The sequence below is a fragment of the Emydura macquarii genome, unplaced genomic scaffold (genome assembly GCF_026122565.2).
Source record: "Emydura macquarii macquarii isolate MOO-44397 ecotype Brisbane River unplaced genomic scaffold, CSIRO-AGI_Emac_v2 contig_554, whole genome shotgun sequence".
NCBI lineage: Eukaryota > Metazoa > Chordata > Testudines > Chelidae > Emydura > Emydura macquarii.
Window position 1 is genome coordinate 15,905,186 of NW_027130691.1, and position 14,708 is coordinate 15,919,893.

Genomic DNA, 14,708 nt, shown 5'->3' on the forward strand with positions numbered 1-14,708 from the left:
CTCTTCCAAATATTTAAACTTAAAAAGTGGGCTGCAAAGGATTCTTTTTTAAATTTAACTTATGTCTTGTTTCATTTCTTTCTTTAAAGAAGGTCTGAAAGGTTTTTATGTTTTAATAAAAAGACTGAAGTTTTTTTTATTAAAAACCCTAGAAACATCAGGAGTGTCAAGTTTAGTATCCTTTGTTTTGCTGTTGAATGTCAGGGATATTTGCAAGTTTTAATACCTTGAATTGAAGAGGCAAATGAGTTAGAGCTTTAACCAACACTTCCTTTACCAAAAGTATTAGTCACTGAAGTTAAAGGGTCCATTAAAAAAAAAAGTTTAAAAACAGTGACTAAAAATCCTCCACCTCGACTGTTCATTTTTGTGATGTCTCTATTTCACTAGTTCTCAAGTCAGTATACTCCAGCCTAGACAGTCTGACTTTCTACTGTTTTTTCAAAAGGCAGAATAAGCGTCTCTTTTCAGGCCTTAACACATCACAACGAAACAAAAAAAAGCAGATGTCAAATCTTTACGTGATTATAAATTAAAGGTTTAACATATTTTGCATGCTTTTATATTCCCTTTTTACTGCTGAAGCATGGTTTTCAAAAGTCCTAAAACTACTGTGGCTAGATAGAAAATGCACTGATCTTTCTTCTCTCGGACTTGTATTCAAGTCTAGCATTAGCGCTAATAAAATTAATCTGATAACTGCAACTCATACTCCCCATCAAGTAAATTATAAATGTACAATTAGCTGTCTATGCTAAAGAAAACCTCTACCATCTGAGACAGAGATTAAGCTACCTACCATCACTAGAAAGGGCAATCCTAACAGGTGTACATTGGAAATAATTGGCAGTAATGCTTGGTTGGGACTAGTTGTATTTATCTCCATTTTGGAGCTGAGGAACAGAGGGCAGGTGAGTTGTTCAAACGCACGCATCAAGTTCTAGGACTAGAGCTAGGATCAAAATTCTTGGTTCCCAGTCTTCTGATCAAGCTGCCTCTATATGGGACAAGTTTTCACTGGTTTAGGCTATTTAAGTTTCTATTGCTATTCACTCTTTCACCTATGCAATAAAATATTTATTTTACAACAGTGCCCGTTAAAGCAGCTGTGATTGCATGGTATGTACTGGAGTCACATCTACTAAGTTACCCTGTGACAGCCCAGCCTACAGGTGACACTTGCCGATGCTAGTGCCACCAAGAGTTGGCAGTCAAAGAATCTACCATTAATACAAATAAGAAGAACAATTTACTGTGTGTGTGTCTGGGACTAGCATGGACCATGCTAGTGTTGATATTTCTCAAGAGTGATCAACACAGACTAGTGGCGCAGTAGAGACATTTTAAAAAAATGTATTTATATGCAAACACACACACAAACAATAGTGATCTTGGGCCAATTTTCTCTTTTAGCATGGTGGGGCACGATAGAGTTTGAATGTTAACCACATTAAGAATTTCAGAAATAGAAAATTCCCAAATGTCGCTCAGCATGTGTGCTGCTGTGTCTCTTCATATTACTGACGGATCACAAAGCATTCTTTGCTTCCCAAAGCCTTCATTTCAGAGCTTTGTGACACCTTGAGGAACATTATGCTGTTTTCAACTATGCTCTTCAGCTGGGGTTTGATCTATGAGGAATTTGGAAAGCTATTTTGTAAAAGCTTTCCCACTGTCTTTAATAAGATGAGTCCCAAACCATCATTAATGCAATACTAGTGGAAAAAACAATTCATCACTATTCAGAGGTTAAGTGTTACAGCACAGGCTAGTCTGGCACTTTGGGAAAGGAAAACTGCTTACCAATAATTTAGCTAATGAGTTCTCAGAATGGGAAGTCTCTGCAGACCCCCACGGTAGGAACTGTGTGCTCTCTCTCAAGTCTTCGAACCATTTCAATACACTTCTGGGCCTTAACTGTAGATCCTAGCATTCTGAGGCAATAGTAGCCGATAGCATTAAATGTCCTAAGTTCCTCTTTGTCTGTTTGAAGCCTGGAGTGAAATTCTTGTCCCACTGAAGACAAGAAGAGTCTTTCCATTAACTTCAGTGGGGCCAGGATTTCACCCCAATCTTAAAATGCTGAGAGAGCCTGAAGTAAAAAGATAGGTCTCTGCAGATCCACATTGACCTTTCACAGAACTCATTGTGGAGAACTCAGAACTACTGCAAAGCAACCTTTTATTTTCTTTTCCATGTAATTATCTCTACTGATCTCCGCTGTAGAAGATTGGTAAACTGTAGAAATCCTTCAGAGGAGGGCCGGCAAGAGCTTAACTGACTAGAAACAGGACTGCCCTCCCAAAATAAGCCTCCAATCTGGCTCTAACATTAAGAAAAAGGTTCTTTAAACCTCCTGCCAAGTCCTTTTGGGGAAAGGTGTTCTCCCCAACAACCAAAGCCTTCCAGAAAGGTGGCTGAGATCTCTCCAGAATTTTTTCATTTGAAAGAGTTTGAGTGAAAAGTACATAAGCAAAAGTTTCTTACCCATGGACTTGTCTTTTCCTTCTGAAGACGCTAAGGCTTTCCAGATGGCTAGTTAGATAGCCTCATCTCTTTAGTCCAAGGTGACAAAGACCATGTCCACGAATGTTTATTAGTAGGTTTTTCCTTTTTCATGATAGTACTGAAGCTCTTGCTCTGGATGGATGCTAGTGGGAAAGACCACCCTATTCTGGAATGATCTAAAAGTCCTGCCTTTGCCTGGTAAAGTGGTAGCTGTAAAAATTCCCCAATAAATGTTAATCAATTTTTACTAGCACAGCTCTAGCTATAAAGGTGTGCATATAATGCCAGTCATTAGGATTGCTAGGTGCTATTGGCATCTTATTTGGCAGGGGTGGGGGAGTACACCCTTCCCAAAAAGAAAGTACCACCTTTTTTGACCACAAATTAATTCTGCACATCGTGGCATGTGAAGCTACAAGCACTGCATGTAAATTGACTTCTCATACCAGCACCTCACATGGAAAGGAAAAGAGCAAGGGGGAGATGATCGCTAATAAACAACAATTTTTTTTTGTTTTAAACTATTAACTTTTAACAATAAAAAACTAACTATTAACTAGACTAACAACTATTGCTAAAGGAGATTGCTACCTGCGAAGAGCAAGGGGCAGCGTTCCAAAGACCGTCACGGGCGGAAAGAAGGAACTGGGGGCCACGGGGTCGGCAGGGCCCCTATATACCGCGACATGAGCGCAGCACTCCAGGGGGCGCAGGAGCCGACCCGCAGGGGGTTGCTAGGGGCAGAAAAGCTTCCGGAGGCTCGTGCACGGGGCGCGCACTCACCTATATTGGAATGCATATGAGCAATCACTCGACGAGAGAATGATCTGTCTTGAAAATGCAGAGGAAAATGAGAGGAGGTGGTTAGGTAGTGAGTGGCCTTAGCTATTGGCTGCAAGTTGTCCATTACACACAGAGAACCCAAAGACTTCGAAAGGGGAGCATTTGAAGTATAACGCCTTTTCAGAATCTGATCGAGACTAGCTCCTCAGAGGCTAAAGTTCCCAAAAGCAGGGGAGGTTAAGAGTGCTGAATACAAGGACTGCTCAGAATTCAAGCAATGTTAGAAGATTCCCTAATATTCCCAAAACATTATCACCTTCATCTGTTGAGTTGGCTTCTCTTTCAGAACAAAGATGGATTTTGGATCCAAGTGTCCTACCTGAACCTATTGGGTCAACTGTATGCCAATATTGACCAATGGATCTGAACTCAGAGAGGCTCTTTGCACCAAACTTTTTTGTTGAAGGAATTGTCTGCACTAGGGTGTATCTAGCTCTGTCTATAACTTTCTCATATAGTGAAGACAGATTCCATATGTATAGATCAGGATAATGAATGCTTTGTCAAATGCTCTAAAGACTTCAAAATGTTCTTTTTTAAAGAGGACAACAGTAGAGAAGTTTTGAGGTTTAATGGAAATAACCAAATCCAAATATTTTGATTTCAGATCAGAATCCCACTGTACTGAAGACACTGATCCTATTGATATCAAAAGGTAACTAATAAAGCTTTCTCAGAGGATAACTGATTTTGTTCTCACTTACTGCATGTCTGATGGGTAAAGCTTGTGGAAGCTGAACAACCCTGAAGGAAATCCCATTTAGGTATTTCAACCATCTGAAGTGCTGCTCATGGTCATTGGATTAACAGAAAAGATATGGCACCTCTGAATCTTAAGTACTTCTTTAGGTGTTCCATCTGTTCATCCTACTAAGACAGAAAAACAGCAATACACTAAGATCTGACTTAATTTAGTAAACTGCATAGCTTTATATAACTATATAAAACTAAAATTAGCAAAACACAATGACATTGAGAAATGTTAGGGAGAACAGTTCAGCATGGCCTACTGTGCAGCAGGAAAGGAAATGAGGGCAGTTGTTGTAGGCCTTAGTAGTCTGTGCACGAGCATGGGCTCAACAGTCACTGCTTTTAAAATGGTGCTGGGACTCAAGGAACAACATGTGGCTATATTACAGTAGAGATCCACAGAGGCAATTCCAAAAGGGGGAACAAGCCAATATTTCCCCCTCAATCTTTAGAAGCTGTTCTTATGTAACATTTGACTAGGTTAGGAAAATTTGAGGTGTTTGATTTAATATGAAATCATTGCAGATGAAAAGTTCAGAACTGACCTGGAAATAGACATCTTCTATCCACAGAGGAAGTACAGCAGTCAGGGCCCCCTGTACTCCACACAGCACAGTTGGACCGAAGCATGTTGAAACATTAGTTTTATTCTATCATGAAATAACCTTCATTTCCACGCTCCCACCCTATTTAAATAACTGACTCATTTGAAAATATGCATTCAAAATACTCTGGTAAAGTTTTGTATCATATACATTTGACTATTTTTTCCATTCTTCTCTCCAGGCCATCCAGCTCCCATGATGTTGGTCAGGTGTCCCACCTCAGAAACTCCTCCTCCCACCAGTGCCCCAGACAACGTATGCCAGGAAAGTAAGGAGCTTGTGACTGGCTTGTGCAGCTCATCTCCATCGTCCTTGGCTGCTGTGCCATTCTCCAGACTGCCTATTTCACCAGCTTCTAACTCTATCTCCACTTCTAACTCCTCCCTCTCCCTGGCTGCAAGTGGGCTTCACCTCTCGCTCCCTGATCCCCTGCTGCCTGGCTCCAAGGAACAGCACAGGGAGCGTGCATTCTAACCAGTCAACTACTACTTCTGGTGATTGTCTTGTTTCAGGCTCTCTGACAATGGTCAGGCATCACTTCATATTTACACTCATGTTTTCTAAGATATCTGCACAAACTAAAAAACAATCAACTGTTTTAAGTGGAAGCTGGGATCCTGGAGCTCAATTCTTCGGTGAGGTTTGACTTCTGCAGCAGATTCCTTTGCTATGTAATCACAAAATACACTGTGCCATTATAGCAGAGTGAGTAAGGCCTGGTGTATGCTACAGAGTTATGTTGACGTAAGGCAGCTAAGTTCACTCTGCCTCGGCAATGTATTTCAAACCATGACCAGAAGGGCTTCTCTTGAGTGTAATGGTGGTGGGGTGTGGGTGGGTGTGTGTGTTTTCAATCCTTGGACTCTAAAGCTTGCTCAAAGAGTGCCAATTACTGTCTTACCAGCTGGGTAAATGGCTATCATATGGACACCAATCTACTAGGAGCTGGACTAAGATTATATTCCTTTTACACAGCCAAAACATTAATATTAATAAAATTAAGTAGTATGATTAACAAATAAAGATCAAAAATAAAGCAGCAGGCATCAAGTTAGCCAAAATGGACTAAAGAGATCTGCAGCAAATGGAATAAGAACATAATTACAATTCCTTTGCAACATGCCCAAGAACATAAGCAGAATTACAAGCTTGGCTCTAATTCTACAGGAAGCCAGAGTAGGAGGCAAAAGTAACTTGGATTTGTTTTTCTTCTAACTAAAGCTAATTTGAATATCTAGCAGCCCAAAATACTAGCTATTGAATGTAACTAATTCTTCAACACAGTTTCTTACAGAAAGTGTAAATTATGTATTAATATCAAAAGGACTAAAGAATCCTCATAGCATTGGAATTTATTTGCACTACCATGTATTCAACATTTACTTCAAGGCCCCCGATTCCTTTTTAATCCTATTTCCACAAGCATTAAACAAAGGTCTTTTTATGGGTGCGGAATTTACCTATCAACTTTTGGATGGCCGCAGGTTCTCATTTCAACCAGGTATATTTGTGTGTTGTGTGTGTGGGGTGGTGGTAGTGGGAGGGGGGGGGGGGGAAGGAACGGATGACTATCCAAAAAACCCCAAATATCAGTTACCTATGTATTTTTAAAGAATATTTGATTAATGTAGGTTATAGGCATCAATTAAAGGATTAAATTGATAAAGTCAATTTGTATATAATAGAACTGTAATAAGCTAACATGTATTGGTGGTTTGTAAAAGATAGCAATTAGTATTAAAAAGTAAAATTCCAGTCATTTTATATATGCACAGTACTATGCTATATTGGTAATACAGGGACGCAATTTAATGATTTTCTTTGCATTTGTTTTTACAAGAGTCAGATGCCAGAAACAAACAGAACATTCAATTAACCGATTTTGAAAAAAATTATGTACGTTTACAACATCAAAAGAATCAAGACAAAATATAAACCTTTACTACTTACAATTGTTCTATACAGATTAACCAAATCACAAATCTGTCACAATATAAATGTTTAATTGTTACAACATAATGCAGAAGAACATACAGAAAATGATTTTTATAAAATTTTCCTTTGAATTTTCTGTTAAACTTACCATTGGAACTAAGTTAGCTATGCAGGACTTCTGGGGTACATGACTAAGAAGGCACCAGGAGTACAAAGCAAATACAAAGCAGTTTGAGTTTTAATTTATTTATTTTTAAAAGAGTGCTCTATACTGATACGACACAAGAAAAGGCAACAATAGTAAGTAAATCCACTGGAACCTTTAAAAATTTGTTCTGGATTTACAAAGACAGTCCAACTTTTAAATTCCTTCCAATACATAACATCCTTTTGATCTCAGCACATGGCTACACGAATCATTGTAATCTTCATTTTAGTAATGTACACTTTTCATTATTTTAGTGTCTTGTATTTCAATCATCATCATCTAAATCATTCAAGTACATAGAAGGTTGTTACAAGGCGGAAGGAGAAAAATGTTCTCTAACCTCTGAGGATAGGACAAGAAGCATTGGTCTTAAATTGCAGCAAGGGCGGTTTAGATAGAACATTAGGAAAAACTTCCTAGCTGTCAGGATAGTTAAGGACTGGAATAAATTGCCTAAGGAAATTGTGGAATCTCTGTCATTGGTGATTTTTAAGAACAGGTTAGACAAACACCTGTCAGGGATGGTCTAGATAATGCTTTTTCCTGCCACAAGTGCAGGGGACTCAGCTAGATGACCACTCAAGGTCCCTTCCAGTCCTATGATTCGAAAGACCAATGTGTTCAAAACTTATGCAAAAGGTTTGTTCAGAGACTTTTTTAAGCCACCACATTTACAAAAATATTTCCCCTAAAATCTGGGATTGCTTGAAGACATTGCTGTACAAATATAAAAGTATTATGCCAGGAACCCAAATCATGCATGTCTGCAGGGACATATATTTATACCATATCACTGGCTGTAAAAATAATCAATAAATTTATCAGGGGGCTACATAAACTACACAAACATAAGCAAATATATTAATAAAAGTTTGTATCTACAGTATAGTTGCTCAGCAGATAGCTTCTGATATGGTATAAATATACTGTAGCACATTATGGCGGGCAGCAACAGCAGGTTTTTCCCCTCATTCGTTCGCTACGGAAAACCATGCTTAACTCACCTATGGTTTCGTTTGGCCATGTAATCATGCCCAGCTCCTGAAAGCAAGTAGTGCATTACACTGTTCACCCTGTATTGTGTATTGCACACTCCAAAATTTATATACTATATAAAATATTGTTATGAGGAATTTTGATGCCAAAGTCATGAAAGCAGAGCTCAAAAAGCTTATCACCAGAGCCACCAAAATAAATTTCCATGTTTACGTATTTGCATCTCTTTATCTATAACGGTTGGAATGTTTTTGACAGTTCTGTTTACATTCCTTATATGAAAAATGTCTTTACTATTAGTAGGCATATCATATGTGTCACATCAATAACAATATGCCTTCTGGTTCTGCTAGTCTATGGGAATTTCTAGAAATATAATCTACAAATACACAGAGTAGGCAAGGAAAACCAAGCATGAAGTGATGAAATAATTCACATAATGTTATTACAGACACCTTCTTTTAAAATATGCTCCAATCTGACAAAATCATGCTTCTGCAGTTGAGACAATGAGTTGAACTCAACATCATCCAATGATACTTTGATGAATGCAGTTAGTGGTTTCATGCCAATCTGACTCAGCAATAACGGCTAAGGAAGAAAGCGCCAAAGCACCACGTTAGTAAATCAAACTCACGGCTTCTCATTTTTAGAGATGCAACTCAATGGTAAATTTGTAATACAAACAAATCCAATATTAAAAAGAAAATAGTCAAAAGATGAATGGGAAAAGGGGTGCATGAAATAAGCTGCCAAAGCTCTTCCTTAATAAATTAAAGTTGAGGTGTTGTTACCAACTAAATGTTTCAGTAACAGTCTTCTTTCCATATTTTTCCAGATCAACTCCTGTTGTGACCGTGATCATGCAAACGTCCAAGAATCTAGATAAAGTTTAGCTTTTAGAAAGCGTTTTGGTAAAGATATAATGCGTAGAAACATCAAGAGAGATTTTTACACTAGTATCAACAGTCAAGTGCAGTATTGTAGAAAAGTTGTTAGCATAGGTTCTATACCAGCAATTCAATGATCAACTGTGCAGGGTTCTGACAATGTTCCTAATGTATATTTTATGCAACAAAGATATTCATGGACCACAGGATTTTTTGAACAGAAAATGCCCTTTAAAGATGAACACTTGTTCATCAAAAATTAGTTTTAGCAGACTAACACCTACAACAAACGAAAATTCAGAATTGTATATCTGGTAAGCACCCTTATAAACTGAGAATCTAAGTTAATGGCTTTCTAAATTATCTTGAGAAGCAGACAAAAGTGCTAAGGAAGCCTGGGGTAACATACCAGCAAGCATCCTTATATACTACAGTAGCAAACGGAACCTGATTTCCATTCAAACACGTTAACCAAAAGGAAACCAAAAACTAGTTCTTAATATTAATGTGAAGATATAAGATTTAAATTTATTTCCATGAATTACAAGTGCATTTTGTTCATATTAGCAGGCAGTCTTTAAACAATCCATTCTTCACTGCTGCTGAAATAAAGTGAGAAAAGACAGCAGATAAATGAAAAGCTAAAAATAGAACTAGTTTTCCCAAGTTATTTGTTGAATAGCATTTCAGTTGAACACAACTCAGAGGTAACAATAGATTTTTTTTCAATCATAGGCATGTGGCACTTAGACAATCATCTTTGCACAGAAAGCTTTAACAGTCATGCGAGGGCACAGTAATTATTTTAAAACAAGGCAAGTTTCTCACCACAGAGAGCAGTGGGGAAAGAAAAGGAGGCACTGCACTGGAACATAACACCTAGTAAACTCCACATTATACAATTTCAGTAACAAATACTTGAGAATATCATTAAAAGGTATACAGTTTTAAACATGATTTAGTGCTAGCTTTGTTTGGCTGTCCTAACTCAGCATTATCAGAAAAGTTTGATAGTACTTGACAAGAAAACAGTACTTCACGTCACAAGCTCATGGAGGCTTGATTACAAATCATTATTATGTAGATTGCAAGAAATTAACTTGAGACGCTGATGTGCTATAGGAGCAAAAGTAAATTCAAACTTTCTCATTTAAAGATGCAGTGTTTCTCTCAGCAAAAACCCTGAATGTCATTGATTAAATTCAAATGTTATATAAACAATCACCCTCATTTGAAGTATTTCATTGGTATATAGTAAGTAGACTGAGTTTAGTAACAGCATATTTTGGTTTCTCTGCTTACTAATGCATATGGATGCCTTCTACTAAGGAAAACATTCATAATTAGGTAAATATGCCATTGTGTTCTTTATTAATCTTTCAACACACAGTGAATAAATATATGTTAGTGAGCTGCACTTTCATTCTTTTTGCATAAATCTCGTAAACACTACATATAGCATGAACTTTGGAAGTACTATACCTCCAGAACAGTACAAGTATCCATGATTTTTTTTTTTTTTTTAGAAAAGGCAGGGGAAATGTAGGATTTTTTTCACTACACAGGAAAAAGTGTTCTAGAAGAGTAGATGAATTCTGTTAACTAAGTTATGTTCCTAGATATCCATTAATATGCTGTGTAGAATTTTTTATGTACAGAATAAGAAACCTAAACAAGTGCATAAGCAAGATTAATGCAAATGTGGCCTATCCTGTAATCTATAGCGAAATGATATATATCTGAATGAGTTCCCATTGTGAGTAACTGTTAAAGGCGAAGTGCAAAAAAATTGGGGATGTCACTGACTTAAAGTGCCCTGAATAGTAGCTTTCCCTAAAAAACGCCAGTGACTTCAGTAAAGTCAGAAGAACACAGTTCATGGTGCAAACTTCCATGGATTAATGAGTTTTCTGCTTGGTTAATAATCCCAGGAGTGAAAGGAACTACTGCATCTTTCAAACCAGAAAGCAAGTAGTTAAAGTATAGGTCAGCAGTAGGTGCACTTATAGTACAGCACTGCTACAGGTCAACAGTGGGCTTTACGGAGAGGAGTGTCAATAACAATTCTTCAGACTTAAAGAATTAATTGAAAGCATAAAAAGCCAAAACTACCAGTAACTGCCCTCCTGAATGGCTCAAAGGAGTTAGTGAATAAGCTGAGATAGGCCACAAGACATGACCAAGGATACAAGAACTGGGAAGAGGAACAGCAACGTTTGAACATGCCCAGTTCTTTAAGTCCTTGTCCTACAAAACAAAAAAACAAAACATGTTTTAATGAAGGAGATCTGAACAGAAATTGTAACTTAAAGATAAGAAAAATTACCAGTGTTTCTGTACTTCAGATACATGAATCCAGATTGACAAATTGCAGCTTAAACACAAAAGTTAAGGGTAGCAGTACCAATATATTTGTAACATTTTCAATCCCACCCTCTTGGCCCGGGTTCTACAGAATTTTTCTTGATATTCAGACAAACTGTCTAAAAGAGAAAATTTTCAGAACTCATAACATTAATTGATTTATTATCCATAGGAAACACACTAAACTACCAGAAAAATGTTCTAGATTGCTGTACCTGGGATACAAAAATATTTACAGGTAAAAGATTAAGAAAATCATATTTCTGTACCCTCAGATCCACCACTCCAAATTGGGATCTTACTATCAGTACTAAAAACAGAATAGGAAGTGAGTTCAATAGGAAGCAGCTTTCATAAAATGCTTCAACTAACTGAAGGCAAAGCCATCCAACTTGCAATACTTGGTTAAAAGGCAAATATGAGCAAACTATAGCTCCGATGAGTTCTTTCAACAAACCATTGCCTTGGTGGAATGTCTTAACATTCACAGGACAGTCACCTGGTAAATCTTCCTTAAGGAAGTCTAGCATGTATAATAGCGAAAACAGTTCATAATGATTACTACACAGGAAGAAGCTTTTTTTCAGGTAACAAACTAAGTGCATTCTTTTGTGGACTGAAGAATATCAGCTACCTTCATATACTCTGTCAATACCAGAGACCAGGTTTATGACAGTAGGTTTTGAACCTTAGGAAGTAGTGTAGGCTTACAGAGACACTTAGATTCATCAAGACCACATACTTTACAATAACGGGACTAGGTTTATCTTTCTGAATCATCCTTACCACTTGGCAACAGATGCACAGACACAACTGGAAGGGAAAGATGCCTATCTCACTATCACTGTCCCAGATACTTGATGAAAAATATGCGGGTTAGCTCCAAGATTGGATGTAAAAACTCTAAAAATAGGAGAACTCCAACTGGTTGACAGAACAGAGACAGGAAAGAGACACGCAAGGGAATGGAGTATCATCGTGAAGTTTAAGCCAACTATGGGAGCGACCTTCACTAGCAGGTTATGTTAAAACAATTGTGAAGAGCTGGACCAGATGACAATGCTGACCATGACTGACTGGTCCTTCAGCACCGTATAAGCTTATTGTGACTATATTAACAAACCAACTGATGTTCATTGTCATGTCAGCCAACTCCACCCTTCACAACTGTGTTCAAACAACATTTTTAGTGAAGACAAGCCTTAGGTGATTCTCCTTCTCTACTAAGTGACAAGTCCTCAGCACCAATAGTTGCTTCTGGCCCATGGAAGTATCAAGATGCGCTCCTCCCAACAGTGGGCACTAGTGATGATGAGACCCCCCTCTTCTTCATCCTTCCCTCAATTTGTTGATAGAAATCAATTCCTACCACAGGAATTATATGACAAGGGGCTGTTTTTCCTACTTGCTATTTCCTGGAAGCAAAGACAGCCCTCATTATCTGAAGTTCCAGGACACTGGTTGAACAAGAGACCCCTTTCCTCCAAGTTACCTTTCAAAGCATCAACAGTTCAATGTCTAGATTCCCCATTTTGCCACTAAAGCTCCCCTCTGTACAACACTCTGAAGAAGACTGTATTTCAGTGTGCTTCTCAGTGACAGCCTTAACTAGTTAGCCTGACTCTTCTGTACATATAAACAGAATGGCCCAGCAATACTAGGCTGCAGTACAGCTCAATAATATTTTTCTTTGATTTTTCCTATGAAGACATTTTAATTCAAAAATTTCCATAGAAGCAGGAGCATGTATTGTAACTGCCTCTCAGGAAGAGCTAACACTGGGGAATGCGGAAGGGAGACTGGCATCATCAAGATCCTGGAGCCACAAGTCTTTAGTTCTATAGGTGGTGAAGCCTGACTTGATAAGCCTGACTTGACCATGATAAGAGCTGCAACCCACTAAGGATAAGTGAATCTGAAGATGCATAAATCTAGGTGTAAATAAGGCTATTTTAACCATTTTAAAAGGTATAAATACTAGTTATATTAATATAGTAAACAAAAACTAGAAGCTGTTAAAAGAACAAATTTCAAAATAAATTCTGATGCAGAATTCTACACAAATAATTGCATATTCAAGCTACCGACTGTGGTGGAAGTTATATTCAAACCAAGCTAACAGTCTACATTTCCACAAGTCTCTTCACAACAAAAAATATGAAGTCGGTGTTCATAAAAAAAGGTGCTGGATCAACCAGCCTGGAAAGTGAAATACTATTTTCAGTGCAGATAAAGCACTGGTTGTGGCAGAGCAGCCAATTGTCCACACACTTCCCTATTATGTTGCCTGAATCCTGATCAGCAGGGACTTCCTCTATGGATAAGGATAGCGCTCAGGCTCAATAATGCTTGGCCTCTCTTTTGAGGCTGCAGATGCCAGTTGTGGTGGACAGCTGTTGAGTGGGAATTGGACTGAGATCAAAAAACACAATTTTACATAGACCACAGAATAGACAGACAATCTGAGCTGTATTCACGTTTGATCCAGAGGTAAAAGTTTATGTTTCATTTCCACTTCCATAAAACAATCCAAATCTTCATTCAATGGCCTATTTAAAAGTACTTTATGTATCTTTACATTATGTTACAATTATGAAACATTAACTGTCTATTTTGAAATTGAAAACCTAGAACAAAGTTATGAAATATTTCAAAACATCTTATCAATGTAAATGTAAGAACTTTTTAGTAACATCTGAATATCAGTGTTGCCATAGCTTGTTCAAGCAAGTACCATTTCAATTTTACTGTCATTCTTCTAACGTCATCTACAAATTAAATAAAAAGCATGTCAGAAATTACTTGGATTCCCAGTAGGCATTTTAACATTGTAGACAAAATTAAACCAATTTCTTTAAAATGGAAAGGTCAAATCAGTACTCTAAAAGCAATGACTAGATGATAAAGGGTTGCTTTAAAATAGTAACGAAAGACAAGCTACAAGTTGTGCATTAATGATAACTATATGGACTTCTATCATTCTTCGTCTCTTTTACATGCTTCATTATGATTATGACTTTATGTACGTACCTATGCACAATTTAAGATCGATATCCTGGCTGGAATCTAGCTGTTTCTTCAAAAATTAGTTCTTTCAGTTTTTCCTTCGGCAAGTCATCTAACTCCATGTCAAACTTGAAGGGTGCTTCAGCTACAGGCTTAGAAAAAAATGACAAACATTAGTATTTTTTTTAAAAAAAACAAGAAATTGCCAAGAAAATGTTAAGACAGCAAATAGTCTGAAGTGGGTAGCACAGCAGACAGTCCCTTGATTAATTTTTATATCATAGTCTACCAAGGTTAAATCCCTCGTTAGCGATCAGCTATTCAAAACTTAAACCATACTGATATATCTGAGTAAGTGAAAGCTTGTAGCTGAGTAGCTACCGGAAGACAAATTACAGAGAGACACTAAGCCTTCTATTATAAGCCTAATTTTGATTTGCACTCTTCCCTATTAGGGATGTAAAAATTCATTTAAAAAAATCCGTTTAAACAGTTAAACATGGAGTGAAGGAAGCTGTGCTGGGCTCTGCTCCTCGCTGCCAAGGAAGAGCTGCCTAGCTGCAGCTCCTCCATTGCAGAGCCATAGCTGGGCAGCTCTTGCTG

At 37.6% G+C, this 14,708-nt stretch overlaps 1 protein-coding gene across 2 annotated transcripts in view; it reads right to left on the bottom strand.

Moving 5' to 3' along the window:
• Window positions 1–6,491: 6,491 nt before the first annotated feature.
• Window positions 6,492–14,708, bottom strand: part of MAPK1 (mitogen-activated protein kinase 1) — a 46,030-nt gene continuing 37,813 nt past the window's right edge. Inside the window, exons 8-9 of one of the 2 annotated variants that reach the window (XM_067539888.1) lie at window positions 14,130–14,257; window positions 6,492–10,982 (exon numbers count right to left, since the gene is read on the bottom strand). In XM_067539888.1, coding sequence (XP_067395989.1) covers window positions 14,141–14,257 — 117 coding nt within the window. In that variant the 3' untranslated portion in view covers window positions 6,492–10,982; window positions 14,130–14,140. The remainder of the gene's footprint in view (window positions 10,983–14,129; window positions 14,258–14,708) is intronic. The other variant, XM_067539889.1, reaches the window with a different exon arrangement.